General features: G+C 35.2%; 2 protein-coding genes across 2 annotated transcripts in view; one reads left to right on the top strand and one right to left on the bottom strand.

Annotated features, from left to right (window-relative positions):
* Positions 1–67: 67 nt before the first annotated feature.
* On the bottom strand, positions 68–1385 carry LOC129358533 (glutathione peroxidase 1-like). Its single transcript, XM_055027657.1, has 2 exons — positions 1097–1385; positions 68–760 (listed from the first exon to the last, which is right to left on the bottom strand). The coding sequence occupies exons 1-2, from the start codon at positions 1319–1321 to the stop codon at positions 410–412; spliced, it is 576 nt and encodes a 191-aa protein (XP_054883632.1). The 5' UTR covers positions 1322–1385; the 3' UTR covers positions 68–409.
* Positions 1386–2709: 1324 nt separating this feature from the next.
* The window catches only part of LOC129352318 (testis-expressed protein 264 homolog), a 38984-nt gene continuing 13949 nt past the window's right edge, over positions 2710–27744 (top strand). Inside the window, exons 1-2 of the mRNA XM_055021254.1 lie at positions 2710–3135; positions 10758–10979. Of these exons, the coding sequence (XP_054877229.1) occupies positions 2884–3135; positions 10758–10979 (474 nt within the window). The 5' untranslated portion in view covers positions 2710–2883. The remainder of the gene's footprint in view (positions 3136–10757; positions 10980–27744) is intronic.

Genomic DNA, 27744 nt, shown 5'->3' with positions numbered 1-27744 from the left:
TGTAAATAATTTCCACATCACTTTTCTGTGCTCATGAATTATCTAGTTATAGATGAGATGCATTCAGTCTTTTGTATAAATTGTATTTTATTCAAATAAAAATACAATGCAAATGTTCTCTTTTCCCCAAACAGACATTGTAGTACAGACAGTGGTAAAGTCGGACATTTACATCTGCATCAGAAACTTCCCACACAAAATGGTTTCCAGGAGTCTCTTCATTAAGTAAATGGGTTCAAGAACCAAGAGTATACCACTGAAAATATCACAATCTTAGAAATATGTTTTGGTTAAGCTGTTAGCTGGGAAAGCTAGATAAAGTAACCCCAAGTGTGCGTCTGCTGATAAAGAGAGGGAGGGGTCACAGCTGATATTTTCAACAACCAGCCGTCAAGTGTCTTAGCCCATTTTACTTAATCCTCTTCAGCAACTCTTTAATGTCTCCCTTGAGATCAATAGTGAGAAAATTTCTGCTGTAGCGCTTGTATGGCTCACCATCAGCACCAATCAGGAACTTCTCAAAATTCCAGGAGACGTCACTCCTGCACACAGGGCTCCAGATGATGAACTTTGGGTCGTTCATGAGAGACACAGCATTGTCACTGGGGACTGGAAGTTTCTCCTTCAAGTAGACAAACAGGGGGTGGGCCTCACTTCCATTCACGTCCACCTTTTCAAGGAGCTGAAAGTTTGGTTCAAAGCCATTCCCTGGACGGACGTACTTCAGGGATCTCAGGATTTCGTCGTTCCTTGCGTTCTCCTGTTATGCATAAATATTAACGTAATTGTAGCTGCATTGAAATGCAGTTCTGTGTGCATTAAAAAGTCAGAGTAATAAAAGCAATTAAACACATAGGTTGCCTCATAATGCAATTAGGCGAAATTTGAAAGCTTGTGGAAGGAATTTTAATTCTAGGATGATCTGAAAAATTCAACTTATAGTGGGCAAGACCTTCAGATAATACATAGAAATCATGGATAATAATGGATGGATTCTTTTTTTGCAATTGACTGCCTTCAGATACTAAAAAAAAACTTTTGAACGGATGGTTTTAAAATGAAGATTGAAATTTATTTACAAAGACGGAAACCTTACCTGATGTCCAAACTGATTACAGGGGACACCCAGGATAACGAGTCCCTCCGCGGAGAAGCGAGAGTGAAGCTCGTTCATCTGCGTGTAGTCCCTGACTGTTGTTCCTCAGAGGGACGCTACATTCTCAATGAGAACAACTTTCCCCTTCAGTGAGGAGAAACTGAAGGATTCACCGGACAGTAGCTTTGCTGTCAGGTCGTAGAACTTCTTAATATTCCCGGCCATTTTCTGCGACTTCCTAAAAGTTGGATCGGGACTAAGTGAACTTTCCTGTCTCCTGTCAACAAGTCATAGTCGACTCCACCCCTCGCTGTCAGAGAGGCGGGGCTGCTATGTGAAGACGGTTCTCCACAGGGGGCCTTGAATCAAATAGGCTATTAACGTCACCTGGAAGTTTGATTCCACATCTGGAAATACCAAACTAATACACTAAAGTTTTTTTCAATAGCATGCCTGATTGAAAACGAATTAAAATGTGTTTAAAAAAATGTAAAGAACCACAAAGATAAATACCGTCACAAAACAAATGCAATATTTTTTTTTCTTCAAAGTACCAGTTCCATTTGAACTAACTTTCAAAGTATTGACATGTACACCACATTCCCAGAAATCCATTTGTGACATTCCAACCTTATATTCCACAGTAAACTGTCAGTGGTATTGCAATAAAGTGGAAGCAATAGTAACTTAGACAGGAAGTGAAAGGCCATGTAAAATCTCTCAAACTAGTTTGATTAGAGTCAAACCTGATGTCCAGACAAACATCAGTTTTAATTATTTTATTGATTTTCTTAGGGAACACTTTGGTGTAACCTGCTTGTGTGTTATATGACTAAAGGTGCCATATAGCTTTGGGCTGAAAACATATAACACGTTGTGGATTAACAATGGGATTTTACTCATGCTCATACAAGTGTGAAGATGCAACAGATCTCAGCACTTCAAACCCAACATTTTCAGGTAAGAAATAGCCTAAACAATCTTTTTAAAAATGAACAAAGAGCAATTATACATGTGCATGTATAAATGCAATCAGATATCTTTGAATACATGCTTTTTTCCAGTAGCTGTCATATTTGATAATGAACTGTGGATGCTTCGGGCACCTTCAAATTTCCAAGCTGAAGGTCCCATTTTAAGAAATTTTGTTTTCCAAACTTGGACCTCATAAAATCCAAGTACAAATTGGACACTCTATTACTCTACAATCTACTTTTTAACATAATCTCTTTTTTTCCATTTTAATTAGCAGTAGATAAATCAGTGTCTGACGTTTATTATTAATAGAAATTATTTGCGCAAGATATATGTTCTCATTAGAAGGTGCCATAAAATTAAAATTGTCATATATGGAACAATGACATATTATTTTTAAAATCAAATGTATGGTAAATCAGCAGGAATGATAGTTTTTTTTTTCAGCCGTAGTAAACGCAAACAGGAAGTTATCGAGAAGAGAAGAATTTGAAGAAACTGTTCACAATCTACCCAACAACACTCCCCCAACCCGCAGCACCGACTGGCGTTTCCTTTTCAAGATTAGAAACTGTCGCCTCCTTAACCCCGTTTTGTCGGCATTAATGGTACTTTCCAGGAAGTCCCGTGCAAATGTGTAATCCAGTGTTTTCTCGGGTCTTTGTGAACAAATGTACGTCGTGTAAACGACGTGTTTGCTTTTTGTAAAACAACCAAACACTTTGTGACACATGGCGGCTTCTCGAAAGAAATAACAAATAGTTTAGAGTTCGGCAGCGGCTGAATAGCAGAACCTGCTGTTCGGAGTTATCATGCCAGACTGCTTCTGTCTGTGTGCGGTCCTACTGGGTCTCCTCATTTTAACATTAGCAGGTTGTATATTTTATTCAGGAGTTTTAGCGGATATCACTGTGAAAACTTGCTGCCCTGCCTTTAATAAGCTAACTTTCGCCTATAAATTCAAAGAAGGCGCATATAAAGACAGCGGGGAACTTTTAAAGGAGGCTCGCTGTATTGGACTTGGACTCCCATGTCTTGGAGTGTTTTATGAAGACCCTACAAAGGTAAACATTATTTTTCAAAATTCTTTTCAAAAAGATGCTGAATAAATGCACCATATATATATTTTTTATATAGATAATGTTGTCCAATGAAGTGTAAGGGGAGGACATAGATAAGAACATAATTAGTTCACGACTTGGCCACTAGATGGCGATAATGCCATTCTTTACAAAAATAATCTCTCGACTTCTTTAATGATTTAAATATTGTGCTATCCTGTAGTTCTTTTCTTATTTCTTCTCAAATTTGATATATGATCCGAAAAATAACAAAAAATATTTGTAAGACTTAATTAATTCTCATTCATAATTTACTTGTCAAAACTTGATACGAAGTTGTGGATTTAATATAGCAATTGATAATGTGAAAATATTTTGAAATGGTGTACATGTTTGAAACATAATGCTGAGGTTTTTAAAAATGGGGAATTTAAGTAACTCATATTTTATGGTTTACATATGCTTTTCTTAATTCATTTTGGATCTGATTGTCACAGGTAAAGCTTTATTGTTGTCTATGATCATGTATTATTTTATGTTTTAATATTTTTTGCAAAATTATCTGAGTAGAAAAACAAAACTGGAGCATGTTATAAGGCTGAAATTTTGTTTTTCTGTTCTATCATTGTACATATTGTGTGGCTGTAGTGTATCTTATGTATTTAGCTGTCATAAAATGTCTGAAATTTCATAATTAAATCACTGTATTTCATTTGAACAAAAACTGCAGACTATTTTACTGGATGATTCTTTCAGCAGTAACAGCATGGAGTGAGGCTGATGTGAGATGCACAGGGTACATATAAGTGGCTAATGTTATGTGGCATATATTCTACCAATGTTGTTTAGTTTTGCATGTATTTCTCAATGAATAAAGCAACCTTTCAGGTTTGTTTTGCTGAAAATATACCCTGGCAACAAGATGGCACACTAATCATATTAACCCTGGGTTTTTGCAGTAACATTCTGACAGGTCATTTGAATACAGCATCATTATTTCTCTAAAGGAACTAAACTAGAATCATGCTTCAGGAAGTGTGTGTCAAAAATGGGAGCTATTTCATAAAATTAACAAGCAGCCAAGAGGACAAAGAATATTCCTAAATATTTTGATTCCAAGAAGATTATATGTCCAACTTCAAATACTTTTAATTTTTGTAAAAATAAGATGCCTATTTTATTTTTTAAATCCAAGTTAATTTTCTTGGATATGGCTAAGAAATGGAGTACATAATGTTAAAATAATCCCATTAGATTTGACTTCCTGATGATCATCTGATGACATGTTGCTCTTTATGTAAACTTATCTTTCACAAAGTTTGAGTTTCAAGGTTAGGAGAAAATAATTGAGTTTTTATGCTTTATTGGTTTGGAATACTGTGGTACTGATCCTCATGTTTTAAAGGGAGTCCAATATTAGAGGTGATCATTTGCACAGCTGTTAATCATCCTTCCATATTGAGACTCTACAAGAATGCAAGCTGTGTGAACTGTCACTACAGATGATTAGTCTATTAGCACCATGATGATGTTCTTAGAATAGTAAAATATTTATGTAGAAATATTTATAAATATGTCATTTCTGGACCATAGTTCTTATGAACAAAAAAAGAAAAGACTGCAAACAATAAAGAAAGGCGATATACAAAACGGGATTTCTAAATGGTGCACTGTATGTAACACCATGAAGTTTTATTTATTTATGGATGAATTTGTGACATCAGTGAAGAGACATGAAAAAAAAAAAATCTAACAATACCAGAGGAAAGCAATGGATAGATCATACTGGAATATTTGCTATTCTTTTTTAAGTGCTTAATGCCAGCATTTGTAGATTCTGGGAGATAGATTGAGTGAATAAGAAGAGATGACAAGTGGAAAAGCTGCAGATTGACAAATGTGGTTGCCCATCTTCAGGGACCAATGTTCATGTCACATTGTGATGAAAGCTGTGAGGATGGCAGCGAAACGAGGGGCTGCTCAGGAAATGCTTGGCAGTCTTTGGGTCGTCTGATGAAATCTCTTCTATACTTGTTCCTCCAGGAAGTTATTTTAAAACATTTAAAACCTTAGCTCTAAAGAATCTGAGTGCATAAGAAACGCTTTGTATGCTTGTAAAGAGGCTTTAAGCAGTTTTTTTCTGTTTTTTTATTGCCTCAGCAATGGCTGTTCTGCTTCTACGCAACTGAGACCAAAGGCGACATGATTCCTCGGGTAACATTTTAACATTTTTCTTCATACCAGCCATCAATGGCTTGCATGAAGAACGAGCCATTGAAGAAACTTCATAAGGCATCAAACTGGTCTCAAAATAAGAGCAGCTCGAGAAGCAAAACAAAGACTGAAATGTTGTGAGTGTCAGGTGTACAGAGATTGTTTACTGCACTTGGTACCATTAACAAGTTTTTCTGTTAATCAAAGTTATTTCTTAGAAAGTTTGGTTGGGCTGGAAAATGTGTAATAGGACCGAGTTACAAAATGCCACCACATTTATTAAATAACTTTCCAGTTTTGCTTCTCTTATTGTAACAGAGGAAAGTCCTGCTGGTCCCTGAAGTATTCATTTGGAGTGTTTCCCTTTTTCTTTTTTTTATGCACACCACTCTCTTTTAAAGTAGGAAAAGGAACATGAACTGTTTTTCTGCCAATTTCCTCTATTAGTGCTAAAATAAATAATACTTCTACAACTTAGAAGTGTTGACGGCAGCTAAATATCTTTAGTATGTTTTGTCTAATTTGTCTCAAACTCTTGCTTTTCCTAAAATCTTTCTTTAACATTCAGTTTGTACATTAAGTTTTTGTCTGTAAAATAATATTCTTTGAATATTTTATTGAAACTTAGTGTTTCTTTTGTATGTCTGTTCAAATGACCAAGGATAGATTACAGTGGTGTTATTTTTCGCCATTAGTCATGTCAGGTGTCACATTGGACCTTTACAGAAGTAGGTAGTAACTCATATAAAATGTGTGGGTAAAAAACTAAGAATTGTGCAGTTTTTGATGTTTATGATCAGCTTGTAGACTGTTCTGATATGACACATAGCTCTGTTGCCACCAGCTATATTGAAATTATATCATATGTAATTTTAAGGTAATAGGCTCAAATAATGGAGATTATATTATTACAGATACACTTTGAATGAAGCAATTAGAATTGCCTTTGCAAAATAGATTTGCATAGCAAATAGGAAATCATTGAATCGCAGCTAATATCTTCTTAAGAGTTTAAAAATGCAATGAAATTCCAACATTATGGCTCTTTGCCGGAGTTTATCTTGGACAGTTTTATGAGGAAATACCAAACATATTTAAGCTTGAATTTAATGCTTTAATTCTCTGTTTCAAATTTTATGTGTATCATGTTGGATTCTAATTTGTAGATCTACCACTCTTAATAAATTAGAAGTCATGCAAAAGGAACATTTCTTTGCATATATGTAAAAGTAAATACACTGTATAGAAAATAAAAAATGAACATGCCAAGGTTTTTCTCAGCAAATATGTCTTATGGGGGTGAGATAAAGCTTATGCCATATTTAATGACCCAACTAATAAACAAAGAAATAGAAATTCACAAAAAAGCCCACAAATTAAGTATATGTGTAATAAAATGGAATGACAGAGAAACTGATTAATCCTCCGAAGACCAGAAACACACAAAGTGTATTTATTTGGATTTTTATGGCTGGAAAATTGTTTGAAAGTATTGTGCATGGAGTAACCTTCCCAGCCAGCTTCAGATTGCGATAGATAGCTGCGGACACTCCTGTTTATTGCTTACGAAAGCGATTAAGAACTGCTCGAATTACTTGAATCCAATTAAAAATCTTTGAAAATCTTTGAAAATCATTGGCTATCAGAGAGCATAGAATAAGCCCGTAAGACCTACTTGAACCAAAGACAGTTTGTGAGAAGGAATGACTCAAAATCATACCTGAGTAATTTATGTGATTTGTTTCTCCATGAATGAGACATTGACATCGCTAAAATTGTTATTCCCACAAAAGGTTTTTTCTTCAAAGTAATTAAAAAATTTCAATAAATGTATTTTATACCTATTTCTTCTGTCATTGCACTTTACTACACATAATGTGTGGGCTAAATTGTTTAAATTTCTTCCTATGTTTAGATCACTTGGGGTATTATCAACATTGGAATGTGACTCATTCAGACAGAACCTTTCAAATTAACATCATTCATGTTGTAATGGTCAGACAGAAACACAATGAAACCCTGAAAATCATCAAGTCCAAGGCTATTTATGGTTGAGGTTGACCTTTTCTGTTAAGAGTAGGGGGAATAAAAACATTTCACAGTGAAATAAAAAAGCCATGAGACAACTAGAACCTGGGCTATATTCACTCAGCAAATTGTTTGTCAAATATGTGAACATTTTTTCATTGCTAACTGTTAGTGCAAAATTGATGACACTGCCAAAACTTCCCATAGCAACCTGATGGAATGTAACCAGAGTTTAGAGATGAGCTCTTCCCAGCTCTGCTTCAAAACGCCTTTGTTATGCTCTTCCTCTTTTCTTTTTTTCCCCCTTTTCCCAAGCTTGCAATTAGAGCAGTGGGTCCTGTTTCCTCTGCACGGTCACAGCCAAGTCCTGATCTAAGTTGGAATAATTGTCATAATGATCTCGGCTCATTAGTGTCTGAGCCTCGGGATGCCATTCAGTGGCCGCACTGCCAGCCCTGGAGAGAGTACCCTCACACAGGAGCACTGGTATTTTGTGCCTAAGGAGGCAGATGCTGTTTGCTGATATTTGCTGCAGGAAGCTCTTGTTAAAAGTGTAGCTGAAAGAGGATACGTATATGTGCGTCCCTCCTGCTCAGTTCTCCCACTTTTACCTTGTTTAATCAATTCCTTTGGAAAAACAAAAATACCTCGATGAGACCTTGATTTGGTTCTAAAATGGTTACCATGGATACAGGGCTTGCTTCCCATTCTGGGCTCCACTCACTGCAGCTTCTCCAATCAGCCTCTTCACAGCTTCAAAGCCGGAAGGGGATTCTGGGATCCAGTGTGTGCACTTCAACTCAACCTTTAAGCCTCGAAGTTTGAATCCAGGTGTTCGAGGAAACCATTTGTCCAAGGGGACAACATGAAGCACAAATATTCTACACAATAAATGCTTTCTTTCACAATGTGTACGTCAATGAAGTAATCTTATATTGGCTGATTTTATTAAAGATGGAAGCTCTAAAGTAACATATCTAGCGAAACTATTCATACTCCGTTGACATATGTAATTGGCCAGTTTCATGCTATGAAGCTTACCGTGCTGTAAACAGTTATCCCCCTCTGCAAAGAGAGTAGTGCTAAGCCAAACAAGATGGCTGTTAATATTAATTGACTATTTGGAAGTGTGGCCAACATAGACTGAATGACTTTGTTCACTTCCTTGTCTGGCATTTCCAAACTACAGACAGAAAGTTTGTCATTGTTCTCAACACCTCCTGTATTCTCATTGGCACATTTAAAATTCAACTGAACAATCAAATTCAATGGAAGAAATCCCAGACATCAGAGATGAAAGATTCTCATCTCTCATCATCATCTCTCATCATCCTATGAAATTCTAAAAATGAAAGAAAAAAAGACGATAGACGATAGCCTCACATTTAAAATGTAAAAAGTGCCTTCACTGACAGATAATGCACTTTGTTCACTATTTTGAGGCATTAGTAATTAGTGCAATTGGAGGTGATCTTTACACAGCTGTTAATCATCCCTCCATATTGAGACTACAAGAATGCAAGCTGTGTGAACTGCTACTACAGATGCACTGTCTATTTATGAGCATCATGATGACACCTCTTAGAACAGTAAAATATTTATAAAGAAAGGTATTGCATGTCATTTCTGGTCTACAGTTGTTGTGACCAAAAAAAGAAAAGACTGCAAACAATAAAGCAAGGTGATATACAAAAAGAGATTTCTAAATGGTGCACTGTATGTAACACCATGAAGTTTTATTTATTCATGGAGGAATTTGTGACATCACTGAACAGACATAAAAAAAAAATAAATCTAGCAATACCAGAGGAAAGCAATGGATAGATCATACTGGAATATTTGCTATTCTTTTTCAGTGCTTCATGCCAGCGTTTGTAGATTCTGGGAGATAGATTGAGAGAATAAGTAGAGATGACAAGTGGAAAAGCTGCAGATTGACAAATGTGGTTGCCCATCTTCAGGGACCAATGTTCATGTCACATCGTGATGAAAGCTGTGAGGATGGCAGCGAAACGAGGGGCTGCTCAGGAAATGCTTGGCAGTCTTTGGGTCGACTGATGAAATCTCTTCTATACTTGTTCCTCCAGGAAGTTATTTTAAAACATTTAAGACCTTAGCTCTAAAGAATCTGAGTGCATAAGAAACACTGTATGCTTGTAAAGAGACTTTAAGCAGTTTTTTTTCTGTTTTTTATTGCCTCAGCAATGGCTGTTCTGCTTCTACGCAACTGAGACCAAAGGCAACATGATTCCTCGGGTTACATTTTAACATTTTTCTTCATACCAGCCATCAATGACTTGCATGAAGAACGAGCCATTGAAGAAACTTCATAAGGCATCAAACTGGTGTCAAAATAAGAACCGCTCGAAAAGCTAAACAAAGACTGAAATGTTGTGAGTGTCAGGTGTACAGAGATTGTTTACTGCACTTGGTACCATTAATCAAAGTTATTTCTGAAATAGTTTGGCTGGGCTGGAAAATGTGTAATTGGACCAAGTTGCATAATTTTGCTTCTCTTATTGCAGTAACAAAAAGTCCTGCTGGTCCCTGAAGTATTCATTTGGGGTGTTTCCCTTTTTCTTTTTTTATACACACCACTCTCTTTTAAAGTAGGAAAAGGAACATGAACTGTTTTTCTGCCAATTTCCTCTATTAGTGCTAAAATAAATAATACTTCTACAACTTAGAAGTGTTGATGGCAGCTAAATATCTTTAATATGTTTTGTCTAATTTGTCTCAAACTCTTGCTTTTCCTAAAATCTTTCTTTAACATTAAGTTTGAACATTAAGTTTTTGTCTGTAAAATAAGATTCTTTGGATATTTGATTGAAACTTAGTGTTTTTATTGTATGTCTGTTCAAATGACCAAAGATAGATTACAGTGGTGTTATTTTTCACCATTAGTCATGTCAGGTGTCACATTGGACCTTTACAGAAGTAGGTAGTAACTCGTATAAAATGTGTGGGTAAAAAACTAAGTACAGTTTTTGATGAAACAGCTTGTAGACTGTTCTATCCCAGCAATGACATGAAGAAGTTATTTCCCTTCATAGTGGTGAATTTTTAACCACTCTTTATTATATTGTATCAGTCTACTGTGGGCTTCACAGATATTTATTCCTGCAAAACTGTCTTAATGTCTTGCAGTAGCATTGAGTTGAAGTCTGGACTTTATGTTTAACTCCTTTATTCATTTCTTTTTCAGTTATAATGTTATTGCTTTTGATTTCAATATCTTTGTCCCAGGGCATCCATATTTTTGGATATTTTTGATATAGTACTCCTCACTACACTCTTCTTTATGGCTAGACTTGGCTTATTCAGAGATTCCTAATTGATGTTATTAACAACAGTAATATTGTTTTCAATCTCTTTCTCCATAGATATGTACTCCACTTTGCCGCTATGCGGTTGGCTGTATTCTGAGCGAGGGAGAAAACAAAGTTGATGAGGAACTTCTGAAACAATGCAAGTCATCAGGGTTTAGTGTCTTCTCCTTCCCCCAAGTCACCCACGTGATTTCTACCTCATTCCGTCACACAGCGCTTTTTTCTACGTACCTCAGAGTGAGAAGAGTCTATCCACAGCTTGAGCGCTACATCAAGGTATGCAGTTTAGATGTCTACAATAATTTTCATAATTTTATCAGGGTTTATACGAAAAGTAATGTTCAAATGGAAAAAAAAACCACATTTAATTTGTCTGTTTAATTTTTCCAGAACTAAGGTAAGTAGTATCATGAACCATTGTTTGAATCTACTGAAAATATATTAAAACATGAAACAACATTTCAGAAAATGCAATTTAAATTTTTTTTTTTGCTAACAACAAAAACCACAACTAGAGTTCAGGAAGTACATTTCACAAAACCAGCGTTTTGTCTCGAAAAGTTAAGTTGTCAGAACAAGTCAAGTGCAGTAACTCTTGAGTCTAGAAAAGCCAGGATGATACCAGAGGGACTTAAATATTGCACTATAAGTTCATGGTTTTATTAAAAAAAAACATCTATAGGAAAATTCTTCAGTGTTACATGAACATTGTTGGGTGTTGCACCAGAACAATAATCTGAAGAATACAACTAAAGTGGTTTGGAGTGGATATTGCAGGCTAATGTTATACTTCCAGCATGTATTTATCTGTTTATTGCTCTAAATAGTGAAATTACAAGGAATGTTACAAACTGGATATTCATTTAAGAAATATGTTTTGATTAGAACTTGACATTTGCCTATTGTAAACAGACAAAAAATTAAATGTGACAAAACATGAACAATTTGAGTCAGCTTTATTTGTAAGGTTAGTAAACAAAGAAGGAATTTGACTTTTATTCTCAATGAAGACATTTTAATAAATATAAATGCAACAAAAGGGAAAAGAAGATGATTTCCTTTGTAAATATGTGCACATACACTGTTTTTTCACATAATTGTAAACTTTAACAATTGAACAGCACTCTTTTCTACGTACTTCAGAGAAAAAACTGTTTGTAAACTTTAACTGTACGAGACAGTACAAAAGAACAAGAAGAAGGAAGTAATCTAAGTGGCTTAATTTGGTTAAAAACAACCAGTTTACAGAAGGTTTTAAAAAGTAAAATTTTCAAAGTATTCTTTTCTTGTATCAGTCTTTACAAGATTGATTTTAAATGCCATAATAATTTCCTTTTGCAAATGTTAAAATAGAGAAACTGCATGTTCTGTCTTTGTGGTTATTTATAAAAGAAAAGGAACGATTTTCTGGAATGAATCACTGAAACCCTGAGCAATCCTTGCTTCTTCCAATGCAAGTAAATAATCAATATTTAACCTTATACCCTCTCATGCATGAGTAAGTCTTTCAGTTTTTGTCTTTTTTCTGTTGAGAGTTTTGGCACATAAAAACTTTTCATTACTCATTCTGTTTTGCAACATCGTGTGGAGGTTTGGAGGCTTGTGTTAGGAAGACATAGCAGATAAAGAGATGGCGATGTGGTATGATCCTGAACAAATGAGGGAAAAGAGGAAAACAGTAGGTGTGTTCACTTAGAATGATGTGTCTAAGTGCTACCAAAGGGATATTGAGAAAGTGTCACTGAGATGAGCCGAGGACTCAGTGAATATGGTGAAATAGTGAAGTGTGCTATAACAGGTGGCATTGCCGTAGGCAGTCTCAGGCGCTGTATGGCTGCTGAAATTATTGCATGACCCGTTTGTCGCTGGTTCTGCCATCTGCTTGGAAGCTGTTTTGACCTGGCTTTTCTCCAGTGGCACTTAGCCTGTCTGAAAGGTCAGTTTTTAGCTAGCCCAATATAACCTAAAGCTCTATTACATTTCACTTTTTTTCCCTTTAAGTATTTAAAAACTCGCTTATTTCACGGTTTTTACTTTTTTTTTTTTTTAAGTTTTCTACGCTTGTTAAGAAAGTTAAAACAGATTAAAATAAAAAGTAGGATCTGGTAAGAAAAATTAAGCGATATTGCCCAGCTCTAATATACATATATATATTAATATACTTAGCAAGGTTGCTGTGGTCATCAAGATGTCTGTCAGATATCCACCAAATGAACACAAACTTTCAAAATTGTTGTTTTAAAACATTTTCAATAGCTTTAAATTATTAAGCAGTTATGCTCAGATGTTCATGCATGCTATAATTTTCTCACATATTTCCTGTTGCATAATAGTTTGGGCTCAAACATTGCTATGTAAACACTAGATGTATTTCATCTTTGCACAATTCAGCTCTGAAAACCATGAACAAAAAAAGCCCATTTATTTGCCATCACTGTTTAATTTGAAAAAGATAAATTTTATTTAACATTGAGAATTCCACATATCTGTGTTAATATAAATTCTATGGAAATATACATTTTCTCTAAAGCAAATCATTTGCATTCTGTTTTGAAATTATATCAAACTGCACTATTTCTATTCAAATAAAATTGTATTTTATTTATTTTTTTCTTTCTCCTTTTAATGATGTTCTCTTTGTTCTCAAAAATTGGATTTCACAAACTGGCAGCAGCAATTTGCAACAAGAACTTTACTTAACTCAGTTGTGATGCCATTATCAACTTCCAAGGCAAATTGAATAGTTTATGTTCAAACAAGGGACACTGCATTCAACATTATACATTTTAGAAGTTTTTGGGATGACTTGTAAAAAAAAAATCTGCATATTAAAATTTTATTTGGCTAAAAATCTTTAATAAATTCAGTTTTTCAAATGATAAATGCTTAATATTTACAAGATTTAGAGGAAATATTAAAGCTATGGATTTCTAAAAGAAGCAGATTAATGAGAAAAGTTCTCTGTAGTTTTTAAAAAAGTTGTTTTTTTCTATGTATAAATATTCTGTTGATGGCTCAACATATCCCAAATGAGGAGACCTTTTCAATAAGCTCATTAGCATTTAGCCTGCCTAGCTTGTCATGGCAAAATGATTTCCGTCTGTTACACTTTGAATGGCTGCCCCGTGGCCAGGCCTGATATTTGCCTTGTCAGGCCATCGATTGGCCCCAATGTTTTTTCTTCTGTGCCTTGGCTCTTTAGTCTTGGGTGAGACCACAGAAGCATTGGCATCTTGAGATTTTATTTTTTAGCATATTGGCCAGGCCTGCAAATGGAGATGGATAGTCAAGAGGGAGGATAATATTGCTGACATTCACAGAGATCTAAAGTTTGTGAAAGGCAGATGATGGAACATTTGTTTGCTTGGGGCCACTCAAGTTTCTGGCCAGTGCAGAGGTCCTGTGCTGAATGTGAAGCAAGGTTTTCTTTGCTCAGTGGAATTGTTTTTAGAAACTGCCCCTGATTAAACTCTGCATGAAGTCTTCTGTTGCCTAAGAGAGGGATTCAAGGGTTCGTCTTTGGACTCGCTATGCTTGCTGTCAGATTTCGTTGTCTTGTTATTTAAATGCGTGAGATGGATGCGAAGAAGAGCAGAGATGCAGGTCCACAGGGTTTGTTAAACATGCCGACTTTTAGCTAACTGTGACGTCCATTCGGAAAGGTCAGAAAAGGTTGTTGAGTTTACATACTTGAAAATGTCACGAAGGCAGCTCTCTGCTGGAAAATGTGGAAGGGTAGCAAAATTGTGTAGAACGGTTGCTTACTTGATGGGAAAGTTACACATTTACATGTTTGAGGTCTTAAGATTTTTAAACTCCCCTCTGTATTTAATATTATGAGTTTCACTCTGAACTCTTACACTACCAATCCTGTCTTCCTAACAGAAAGCTGCTGTTATTCCTTCTATTTTCTTTTATTCTCCCATTTCTGCTGCATTGCAGTACTGAACTAACTAAAATGTGGACATCCTATATATCAGAAAATGTGAAATGAATTTGACCAATAACTATGAGGTTGTTTGAGAACTTTTATAGAACAGTGAAAGTTTAATTCCCTGGCAGAGAATTGATGCTTAAATAGACAATGATGCCTGCAAGAATAAAACTATCCTGACACAGTAGAACGTTGTGATTCTCACACTCTTGATCTCAATATACATGCACTATTCATAGGTAAAGGACATAAAAGTCGAGGCACTTTAAAGAGTCAATGAGAGCTTGATAGTCTGCAAAATCTTAATTTTTTGAAATTGAGACAAATGTAATGTGTTTTATTTTTAAAATACTCATAAAGCTGTCAAAATGAAAAACAGTATTATAGTCTCTTACGTTTCCCCTTCCTTTTTGCTTTTAGCAGTTTGTTCAGCTCTACTTTTTCTTTATCTGTGCCCACAAACACCCACACCACATATTTTGTTCTTACTCTATAAAAGCCCCAAACTAAAATCTTATTGAACACATTTGAAACACATTTTTTTTCTCAAAAAAGAAAATTGTTGTTTGATACACTACCATAAATTTGGATGTTTTGGTGTTTTAACCATCTTTCTTTCCTCTTTCTCATGTGGTCTTTACATTTATCAAACATCAATTTCTTCCTTGTTCTCTTTTCTCTCATTCTCAGTCTTCCCTTTTTGCAGCACAGTATCTTTGGTTATTTTAACTTGCTTGTTTCTGGACTGGCAGGACATTGGAGTACTTAGAGGAAACCTGTTCAAGCACAGGGACTATATTCAAACTGAAAACAGAAAAGCGCTGCTCAGAATTTGAACCAGCGACATTTTTCTTATGAAGCAACTGTACTGAAGAGGGCTTCACTGTGCAGATTGCTTAAGTAATAAGAATATATGGACTATTTTTTGCATATGTTTATACTCGTATTCAAGCTAAACTCAAAACTCTAAAAATAATTGCTTAACTAATGTTTGTAAAAATGTTTAACTGCCTCGTCAATTTAAGGTATGTGACATTTAAGTGCTGGTGGTGAAATGGGAATATGAACTGGGGAGAACTGCAAAACAGAGGCAGTGCCATAAAGACAATAACAATTTGACACAATTTCTGTGAATCAGACTCCCTCCCTGTGTATGGATTTATTTTTAACCAATTATTCACATTAACTTCAATTCAATGGGCACCTTTTGATCAAGTGTGTTGCATCACGACCCTGCAAGCCAACTCTTCCCTCAGGAGCTTCTGCAGAGTTTGCCTGTTAAATGTTCAAACATGACTTTCATCCAACAGCAGCTGGGAATCTACTGTTGATGTTAAATGTCACATCTACATATGATTGATCTGATTTAAACTTTATTCACTGTTGCTCTGTCGCTATGAATTAAGATCAGTCAGCGGGGTGTGACTGCAGTTTTGGAGGGTTGGTTATTTTTAGATTTGTGACAAACAGTTTTGTGCCTGTGGCCAACCCATCAGTTTATTAAGGAGCAGCAAATGGAGCAATACTAAAAGGACATATGCTGTTGGGTTTTGATGCTATGAGACCGTAATTGTGTGTTGTAAAAAGTTTGACCTGCTTGGAACGTGGATTCTTGCATCACAGCAAATGACTGAAGACATTTGTCAATAAACAATATGATGAAGCTGGACTAACCTAATAGGAATGAGAAAAACTGAGCTTTCAGCACATATGTGGAGTCTTTGGAGCTTATGGCTTTGGGAAGAGGATAATATCACAATCTGTTTTTTTTTTAAAGTAGGGACGCTCGATTAGATGAAAAATTGTTGAAATAAGATGAATATAGCTCCATTTACCGGTTATTGTCAGGAATATCACATAAAGTCTTTCTCATTTCCATTGGGAGCAGAGCTGATCAGCTCCCAGGAAAGGAAATGGCCTTCCTGTCCTGGCTGCTATTCGAAGGCCAGCCAATATCCGTCTGTGAATATTGAACTTTGAATGGGATAGGGTGAACTTTACTTCAGTTGATTTTAGAAGCAAGAATTGTTTGCACAAGTTTGAATTTATTGTTGGTTTTTTTTTCTTCTCTTATTCATGCATTGCCATAATGTCTTACACGTACCATTTCACTGGTAAATAGTAGCCAGATTTAAGGTTTGTTTTCATCACAGTACAAACATTTTCCATTAGATTCAGGTTGGAGGAATTTCCAATAGTAACTTTGATGTTGATTTGTCACGCCCAATGAACAATGTTTGACTTCAAAATTTTTACCTATTGATTGAAGGTGAAATAGAGAAACGTCAAGATTTTCCTCTTTCCTCATTATTAAATTAAAGTTATGCAATCCACAAACATCGCTTTCAGCAGCATTCAGCATTATTCTACCAGCACAGTGACTGATAGCTGGTCAGTTTACAAGCCTTATCTCCTCTCTGTCAAACATACTTTGTGTTATTTCAGCCAAACAGTTCATTCTTTGTCTCCTCCGACCATAAAGCGTTCTCCAGTAGGTATTTGACTTTTAGTATTCTGCAAATTTGAGCTGAGGTTGAAGGTGTCCATTTAGAATCAGGGGTTTCTTTTTGACAGACATCCTCTTTCCACCTTTTCTCCCCTTCCTATTTCCTGCCCACATACTGTTCAATAAAGGCAACTAAAGCCTAAAAAAGAATTGAAAATAAGCATAAAGTTGATGTGCACCTGAAAGTTTCACTCAATGAGAAAATTTATATAAATTGTGAAAAAAAATTATCATGAAAGAAATCACTCCACTTTGAGTTATAAAAACTTATCAAATTAGTCACCAAAAGTCCAACATTAATAGAATGTTCATGCTGACAATAACTGAATGTGAATATTTGATGTATGTTACTGTATTTGGCATCTAGAGCTGAAACGTCTGGTGTTTTTTGGATGATTCACCGAACCAAAATCCAAACATCTTTCACAGATTGTAAAATTTAATGCTCTGTTGGGGCAACATTCTTTTTAAATGAAAATACTAAACACCATCTGTGATTACGGCTTTGCTGTAGAAATAACAGACATAAAACACACACACACACAAACATAACACTGTTCTTTGTCTGTGTCTTTTATGCGGATAGATATGCAAATGAAATAAATTACTCAGTGTCCTCTTGAGGGATTTTCTAAAAAGTAATTCAAGAAGCAATTTTAAACCGTTCAAGTATGAGTCTGACAACAGGTTGAGGTCATCTAACCAAGGTGTGGGGTTTTATTAGTGAATGAAATAAAGAAAATGAAAAAGATAAAAAAAAAAAAGAAAAAACGGGGGGCTTAAGACTTAACAGCTCTGTTCTGTTCAGTGACTTCAGACAGTCCTTGGTCATTTGTCAAGGTTGAATACATTTTTGCAAAGACTGTCACTGCTTGACTGACACCTGGATTGTTCCTCCTGGCAGCAACTACAGCCTCTTATCCTGCTCCAGACTCTTTCAACCATTATTTTCCTTCACTGTTATGAAATGAAACGAAGACTGTAATTGGGTTGTAGAGATACCGAGTTCCATAATTCTGTTCTTTATGAGGAGCTATCAGCCTCTGAACAGGCTATTGTATTGTTGGAGAATCACTATTGTTATACTGCTGCTCTGACATTTAAAATGAGCACAGAACAAAGCAAAAATGATGAGCTAATGGCACTAATATCTGGGATGTAGAGTGAAGGCATAAAGTTGAAAAGTAAATAAAGACAAAGTGGGCAGTGAAAGGAAGCAGGGACATGTGCCTCTGATGGAGCAGTGTCTCGCTAAGCTAACAGTTTGCTCTTAATAAAACACAACTCTAATGAAACTGTCAAATGCCACTAATTACTCATTCTGTCTTACAGTTGAATGCATGCACTTTCATTACAGTGCCTCTTGTGCTGCACTTTAAGTATTTAAACTGAAAAAATAAAGCAGTGTTGGAAGTTTTAGAGTTTTATTCGCCTCAAGTTAAATGATCTTAGCAATTCAGTTCAGATAATGCTATATTGTTTACTGTGAATTAATATCACACAGTGTTGAAGTGTTTATTTCTGTAATATTTGATTGTAGCTAAAGGCGTTGATAGGATCGTTCAGCGTTGTGGATTTAGCTCAGGTCAGAAAGAGTTGAATTTTTAAATGATAGCGGCTTTATTAATAGTAGACTAATAATGTGTTGTACTAATTATTCTAGGCCTTATTTTAAAAACATAGATTCCTTTTTAAGAATAAATGTGAATAATCTTTGCAGCTGAAATAAAGGACTGAGAAAAACCTACAATTTAGGACTGATGAAAAAATCATTTTTCTAAATCAGATAATAAAAGTATTTTTCATAAATAAAAAAAGTAAAGCAGAAAGGGGGCTTCCAGGACAACTGCTAAAGAGTCCAGTCTTTTTCAGTGGCCCAGGTTAGACACTTCTGACATCTCTGGTCCAGGAGTGTGACAGCTGCAGTTTCTATTAATATGTTTGGATGCAGCACCTTGTGAAGAGCTCTGAAACAATGCCACTATGTGGCTTACTCTTGTGGTGAAGGTTGGCAGTGACTGTCTGCTGGACAGTTGTCAAGTCAGCAGTCTTTGCATTGTGTAGGTCATGCTGATATTTATGTATTAAAGACCTTTTGTTCTGTATTAGTCTTATGTAGGATGCAAAAACTTTGGTGCAGCTACCTGACGTGTTTTTTTTCATCATCCTCTTTATTGTTTGGTATTCTACGATTGCTCCCTAGGATTCTAGGACTCATTTTTGTTATGCTTCTAGTTATTTAAAAGGTTATATAAGGTTAATGATTGTAAAGCATTCTTTATTTTGTGTGTTAAATGTCTGCTGAGCATGGGTTTTATACTATTTGTCTTTGATCAGTGCACACTAACACAATGGACTTCATGTCTAAGATTTACTGCTGTGTGAAAGACCTCAGCATCTGCCGTGGAGCAATTAAAAAAGAATACTAGAGTAAAGTCATGCAGAAAAACAGTGCTTTTTACACTGATTCATTATTGCAGATGTTGTATCAGCACAATGTGCCTTCGCTGCTTGTTAAAATATGCCTGTTCAGAGTTGATATCAGCTCCTGCTGCTGGTTCTTTGAACAATGCCCTGGAAGGAAAGCTGTAATTTGCACAAGATGCATTCAATTCATTCTTTGTTTTCCTGAGAAACATTTCCACACATTTTGATATCTTTGTCAACGTTCTTCTAACTTTTTTCTCTCCCCATTTTGTTTTTGATTTATTACTGAATCTGAGTTTTTAGTAAGACATCACAGTTTTGCAAAATTCTGAAAAGATTTTACATATTTTATATTAAAGAAAAGTTGTGTAAGACCGCAAGCTTTTACAGAGACTCAGTGTGATAAATTGCCTGTGACATTACCTGGGGCAACATTGACAGCGTAAGGATTTGAAACTAAAATAATCCTGGGATGTACAGTTATCGCAAGTTCTACAACTCATTTGTCTTACTTTTTTGCGTTATCTGTACTTTTTGTTGTTGTTTGTGCTTCCCTACATTAATTATAGCATCAGAGGATATGCTCACATTCTTAAACTATTATGAGTTTTAGAAAACTGCTCACTTTCCTGTAAAATCCAAAGATGATGGCTTAAGACACAAGTTTAAAAGTTTCAGACATTTTTGGTCTCCCTCCAGGAAATTTAATGCTAATCTGGCTGCTGTCATCCAAAAATGACTACAGCTTTAAATTGGAGCATGTTTAAAGAAAACTGGAAAAAAGGCATGGTTGGAGTCTTCGTGTGCCAAATGAAATGTTTGTTGTTTAGCAAACAAGAAGGTGTTGTAGGTTTGCCAGAATCGGCTCTGTATGCATGTCTGCCAGCTTTACAAAGACTGCAGAAGGGAAGGTGTTACTGTAGAGGAAATTGCAGAAGGGCTTCAGTCATTTCAGAAATGAGGGAAACATCCAACCTGATGTGGCATCAGTTATTTAAGTCATGCCACAAATTCAAGGTTTTGTCTAACATACAACATAATGGACTGAGTACCTTAGTGTAGACTACCTGATAGAAAGTAATTTAAAATATTTGGAAGTTGTTTCTGCAGTTGAGTTTACAAAATCCACTGATGTCCACACTGGACAAAAAGCAAGTACAGATAATCCTCTTTCCATAACTTTTTCTTGTTTTCTTAACTTTTTGTTTTTGGGTGGTTTGCTAGAATCAGCTTTGATTTTGTAACCCTTCCCAGACTGACAGATTTCAGTGTTCTCAACATTACCTTGGATTGAATTATAATGTGGTAGCTTCATGTCATCAGACTATTTTTATTAAAGGAATTTTGACAGCTCTAATAAGACCTAATTTGGCTTGTGGAACTGAACTTTGTTTTCATCTTTATGTGGTTAGTCATAGTTACTTTGTAATTTAACAAGCTCCTTATTCAATTACCTCATTATCTGAAAGCAGCTCTTTCTTTTCACTCACCTTAAAGCTGCAAGCCAGCTTTTAGTCTGCCTTGCGAATTGTTGTCTTTACAATTTCACAAAATAGGCAACAAAACAAGTTCAGCCAAATCCTTTTTCATGCCTCTCAGAGGGATGGATGCCTTACAGCTCTTGATCAGCAAGGGCTTTCAGGTGCAGTGGCTTTACAGAAGTCATTTTCCAGGGACAAGTCTATAATGATGTCTTTGTAACCCTTTGCCAGGACAGTAAAGTATTTTATAAAACCATAGAGCTGAGACTGTGGTTGTCCTTTTTATAACTTGATGTAAGTTAGCAACCTACGACACGAGGTTGCACATTGCACCAACTGATTGACAGTTTTCTGGCTAAGGAAGCTGAACTACTGAAACTTAATAAATATGGAACTGACGACATTGTATAGAGTGCATGTAGAGTTAAAGACAAATGGTAATTTCACAAATCCAAATCCTACAATAAATAGTCAAGATTTGAAATGGATTTGAAATCAATTACATATTGCATTTACCAGATAATTGCCCCTTGCTCCTTTTCTCACCTTGAGTCTTGCTGGACTCACAGCTACTCTAAATTTGTAACCTGTAAAGTCACTTGTAACAGTCCTCTCATATTATTATTTTTTCATTTTAATCAAATAAAAGGATGCTGTCAGCCATACAGGAAAACACCTTAAAAAAATTAATGAAAACGGAGAACCGTGAAAATTTTAAATTAACCCCATATCTTATTGTTGAAATGCCTGTAAATACTTTTATTAAAACCATCCCCCAGAATCTCACAATAATCTGTTGGTGATATTGGATCCTGTTCTCATGTGTAAACCGGTCAGTTTCATTTTCCAATTCCTGCTTTTCTTTGTTCAGAAAAATTGCAGTATCTTTGTGTTTGGAGGAGCAGCCCATAGTTGTGTTATCTATAAAGACATTTTCAATTCCCTGCAGCAACTGAAGGTGGTTGGTAATATCATCCACAAAGCAATTTTTAATAGCATTTCCGGCCGTCTTAACTTTAAGCTTTAGAAGCAAGTTATTGTATATTTGCTCAAGTAAAGTTGCTGCATTACTCCGTATGCTGTAAGCCTTTCTTAAGATAAATCTGATGTATGTCTTCATCTTCACTGATCCATGTTACCAGTTATCTGAACTCAAAATACGCCTCTGGAGATATGACCAGAATGACCCTAAAATGACAGCTGCTCTCAAAATTGAGACAAATATATTCCCCTTAAGGAGTCGCAGTACATGTCCTGCAAACTCAAGAAATATGAACGCTGTTCATAGTCTCTAATCCCCTTTGCCTCAAATAGGACACACACTCAGGGATATGAACAGTGAGCCTTTGAAACATTTCTCTTACCAGTAAGGGTTGCTGATATTTCTCCACAAAAACATAATGTCGTCCCATATCAACACTGCATGTGAGTGTAACTTTATTCTGCCATATTTTGGCTTAATTCGAGCTGCTGTTATTGGATTTTTGTAGCAGTCACAGAATGCCCATCACAAATACCAAGTTTGACCATAAATACATTACTGTACTTAGTATCAGGCCATGTTGGGCCAAATGTTGATCAATTTTGCCACAATATTATTGATCTAAAGTGTAATATTTCAGTTGTAAATCGATCATCTCCTGATGTTGTGTTGGATCCAGTGGCAGGAAAGGCTGGCAGATAAATCTAGAAAGCTCTAATGAATAGGGAGCGTAAACTGAGAAAGTCTGGTGAAAGACAACTTTTAAAAGATTTCCTATGTCAAATTTACAGAAAGGGGCTGTGGAGTGTTTTCCAACTACTGGTATTGACGGCTTCCCACTACTCAACCTGTGTGGAAAAGTGTACTCTTGGTTGCACAATAGGAAGCTCTAACTGTCAAACCTGTGTACACTTACATTCAGCCACGGCAGATTGGAGGGGAAAAAAAGTTGAAAAAGATAAAAACACCCCAGAAATGGAATAAAATGTTCAGAATTGTGTACAAAAAATGTTTGGACACAGGAGGAAAAAGTCTCATTTGAGCTGCTGATGGAAAAATAGACCAGTGACTTTGCATCTTTAGCCTTGCAAAGTCACTGAGGCAGTCGACATATGTCTTAAATCATTCCTTCTCCATTTAAAGACATTTTAATGCGTGTCTTCATTAGAACTTTAATTAGTGCCCTAATTAAAGCTCTAATCTTTAATTAGGGCACTGTTGCCTGGAAACAAAGCTCATCTGATTTTAAGTCTTATTCGCTGTTAGTTTTAGTTGTTTCCTTGTATTGTGGATTTTAAAGACTGATTTCTAAAAGCTTAGTCGTGGACTGGTTCTGCACATTAGTGTTTGACTAGGGGGCCACTTAAAAGGACAACTGTGTTATTGTTTTGTGTTTTGATGCTGCTAAAATAATTTTAGATGAATGACAATATGAAGGTCTTACTTTAAACTTCACTGTTACATTGCTAAACTAGCAATGGGAATAATGGGAATATTGGGTTATTTTGACAACGTGTTGCTCCAGCGATCCAATCATAAGACGACAAGTTTAAGAATAGATGGATAATTTTTGAGAATTGTTTCGGTCCAACAGATAGATTCAACTTTTATTGGACTTTATGCTTGTCAAACACATCGATAATACACATAAGTTACATTTGGGGATACATGCTCTTTGAAAATTCTAGAAATATCTGTAGATTTTTTTAATGGTAATTGTTAACTATACATTTTGGCTTCAGCTTATTTATTCAACAATTAAATGATCTAGTATGGGACTCATGGTACTGTTTAAATGAGAGATCTAAATTATTCAGATTTAAATAATTTTAGAAGCTGTTGAAGATTAGATAATTCAGTTTTTAAGTTTGCTTCAGACATCTCTTTTTGGATCTGCCTGTTGTTTTTTTTATTGTCAGAAGATAGAAATTGACTATCAGTTATCAGTTTATTTACCTCTTATACATTTGGTTCATAGTGATTAAAAACAGACATTTTTTTGTTTGGAATCTAAATATTTTCATTAAATGTGTTGTAAAGCTGTACTTTAAAGGTCTTGTACCATTCTATATGGCTAATATCAGTTTTTATCATTGCAACATGTGATTATATCTGCACACATAGGTCACATATAATTTATTATACAACATTTATTTGGCTTAACATTTTATTCAAAGAATTATTAAGACTAGGGAAGTTTGGAACAATCTTTTGTGTTCACACCAGTTTGAATAACTTTTGGTTACATCATCTGCTTATTAATAATCATGCACTGTGCTCAGTCTGTATGATTAATTTTTTAAATGGTTTGTCACACTTTCACTAGACTTTAAATTTAAAGATGTCATTTCCAGTGGCTGGAGATGTAATGAGGCTAATTACAAGTCGGAGAAATTAAGCAGCTGATATTTTCTCTGTCCAAATAGTGATGCCTGTGCTGCCAGGGAACAAAAACAACACCTTTAATTGACCCTGCTGCCATAGTCTGCCATAAGCTCTCCTGAGGCCTGAGGTCATCGTACTGCTTTGAACTTGTAGGAAAAATATCAAACAAAAAATAACTTGAACATCATTCACAATCCTCTACGCAATTATGACCTCTAATATGAACTGCTTGTCTTTTTCTTCCATGTATTCTCTTCATAGGACACAGAGAACTTGAGCTCATTGTATAGTTTCAGCTATAGTGGGCCGGTCTTTTGTTTTTCTCCCTGCCAGTGAAGGAAAAGCTCTGGGCTGCACGCATGGATGCACAACCTAAGCAAAATGTTCTCAACAAAAACAATGCAAAGTTTGCTTCAAAGTCCACTGTACTTTTGCATAATGCCTAATTGTGGTCCTTTGCACATTGATAATTATGTTTATTTTATTTTGCAACAAGCAAATGTAGTAAGTGTGATTACAACACTTAAGCAGTGCTGTAATGTATAACTATGTGAATGTAAACTTAGAAAACATGTGTTCTTTAGAATAACTTTTATTTTCATGTCTGAAACCACTCATTTTAATATCCTATTTTATTATAACAATACATTTGGAAAAAAGAGGATAAAATAAGTGGAACTTTGCTTCTGGTTTGCTCTGCCACGACATCATAATCACAAACGCCACCACAATATCTGCAGATTCTTAGTTCAGAAATCCAGTTTGCTATCATATCAAGTGAGGGAAAGCAATCAACCATTGTCACAGAAGATTACTTCAGGGTCTCAAGAGGCATTTTACTTTAAAAGCACATCAAGGTTGAATGTTTAAATAAATTATTTCTTTAGGCCTTTCAGTTTGACTCAAAATCATTGTTCAGTCATAGCTTGTGTTTCACTTTACTTGCAGGTGCAATTTGAATATAAAATAAAACCTAAATTCAATCTTAAAACTTCCTTTTCTTTGTTCTGTAATTCAGTTCAAAAGTGAAGCTCATTCATTTCAAATAGATCAATATATTTAAAGTTAATTTGAATAATTATTTCTTAGCTATGAAAGTTGGCTACTCAGAAACTTTGGACTATTAGATCCAAATAAGTTGTTGAATCTCAAAAATAAAATATTATGTATTTGCCAAAAGATTATGCATCAGACTGAAACTACATTCAAAAGGTGGATATGTTTTGCTAAATAAGTCTATGTAGAATTGATTATCCTTCAGTTTCCTTTATTCACATGAAAATGTCAGAGGCATTAATTGACCTTCTTGCTTGCACAAAGCGATTTTGTTTCGACAATAATGCAGCTTCTTGGTTTTTAAATAATTTGTAGTGTGACTGATTTCTAGAAAATCTTGGATTTGTCAGCAAAAAAATTTCTCCCCCCTTCTCTCTATGTATATATAGAGATATTAAAACATATATATATATATATATATATATATATATATATATATATATATATATATATATATAAATATATATATATATATATATATATATATATATATATATATATATATATATATATATATATATAATAAATATATATATTTATATATATATATATATATATATATATAAATATATATATATTTATATATATATATATATATATATATATATATATATATATATATATATATATATATATATATATATATATATATATATATATATATATATATATCTGGGTGTTTGTCTCAGGCTGATGAAGGAAGTCAACATGAATATCCAAATGTTTTCGAGGGAAAAGGCAGCAATAATTCATGTTGTTCAAATTTCTGAAACTGACAACATTGTTCTTGCTGACAGCAGTGAGAGATTGCCTCTACTGCCGTAATTGGGTTGAGACAGATGGTAAGAGAGTTGATTGGACAGAAGTTGTCTCTCTTCTCTCTAAAAGCTTGTCTTGCCTTGGTCTGTCGACTCTACAAACCTGGTTCTCTGATGTCTGCTACTCTCCTCCATATTTAAGCATTGCTGGCTGTCATTTCTCTCACCTTTCTTGAATCTGGGACAGCAGCTGGAGGCACTGAGACTGTACTCGTAGGAACTGTCAAAAAGAGTTATCAAAATGTTCAACTTTGGGTGAGAAATGACAAGATTTTACATTTTTCTAAAACAGTTCAAGTACTAACAATTTAATTAAATAATCAGTCATACAGAGGTAATTTTTGGTAGCTACAATGTGTTGTCATTTTAATGTATCAGCACATTAAGCCAGGAAAGTTGATAGTAACAGGCAATGGCTGTGCACACAAAAAATGATGCTGTGAATAAAATGGTAACAATCCTAGAAAAATGAATGTGAGACTCCCATCATCTGGGGGAGGAGAGGTGAGGAGCATCAAAAAAGACTGAAAATGTGGATTCATTACACACAGAGTGTTACATTTCAAATGTCTATCTGTGTTTTGTATTGTTTTTTATGATTATGACAGCCATTGAGCCCATTGCAAGGATGCAAACCACTAAATATTAAGATTAAAGAAGCTGGCTGATCACAGACTGCTGTATTGATGGAAGCTTAAATGGAAGGAAAAACTGTGGGAGAAAAAGCTTCACTATTCACATTGATAACCACAGTCTTGAGAGGATTATGAAGCAAAATCCATTCAAACAGACTGAGCGTCAAGGGTGATCACGTACCTTTTATCCCAAACATGAGCTCCAGCAATCCCAGTCCTTGTGTTAAGAAACTCCAGTCATAGGATGCAAGCAGACTGAACAAAATTTTGCTTTTGACTTTTACAAAACCAGATTCCCAGAGTCTTGATGAAGATTAAGGCCCTGAATAAACCTTTCTTAAGGTCCAATGTGAAGTTTCCACAGTCAGTGATGATTTGAGGATCATGTCATCTGCTGGTGTTGATTCATTGTGTTTTCTCAACTCCAAAGTCTAAATTGGCAACAAACATGATTAGATCTCTTCATGAGATGCTAATTCGTTTTTGTGGCAGGATTTTGCACTTCCCCACACCACCAAATTTACTAATACCATCTATGTCAGTAAGCCATGGTCAATAAACTATCCAGGTCAAATGAGTCAGTGCCTCATAGTGTACAATACATTGAGATGCCATTATTAGTTGTCTGATATTTCTCTATTTAATATCTCCTTCTCGTTGTATTTATGCAATATTCATACAGTTAGGGCCAGAAATATTTGGACAGTAACACAATTTTCGTGAGTTGGCTCTGCATGCCACCGCATTGGATTTGAATGAAACCGCTACAACAGAATTCAAGTGCAGATTGTAACGTTTAATTTAAAGGGTTGAACAA

Source organism: Poeciliopsis prolifica, unplaced genomic scaffold (genome assembly GCF_027474105.1).
Source record: "Poeciliopsis prolifica strain line A6 unplaced genomic scaffold, Auburn_PproV2 SCAFFOLD003, whole genome shotgun sequence".
Lineage (NCBI taxonomy): Eukaryota > Metazoa > Chordata > Actinopteri > Cyprinodontiformes > Poeciliidae > Poeciliopsis > Poeciliopsis prolifica.
Note: the sequence above shows the minus strand (reverse complement) of the source record. Positions and strands in the feature narration are given on the sequence as shown.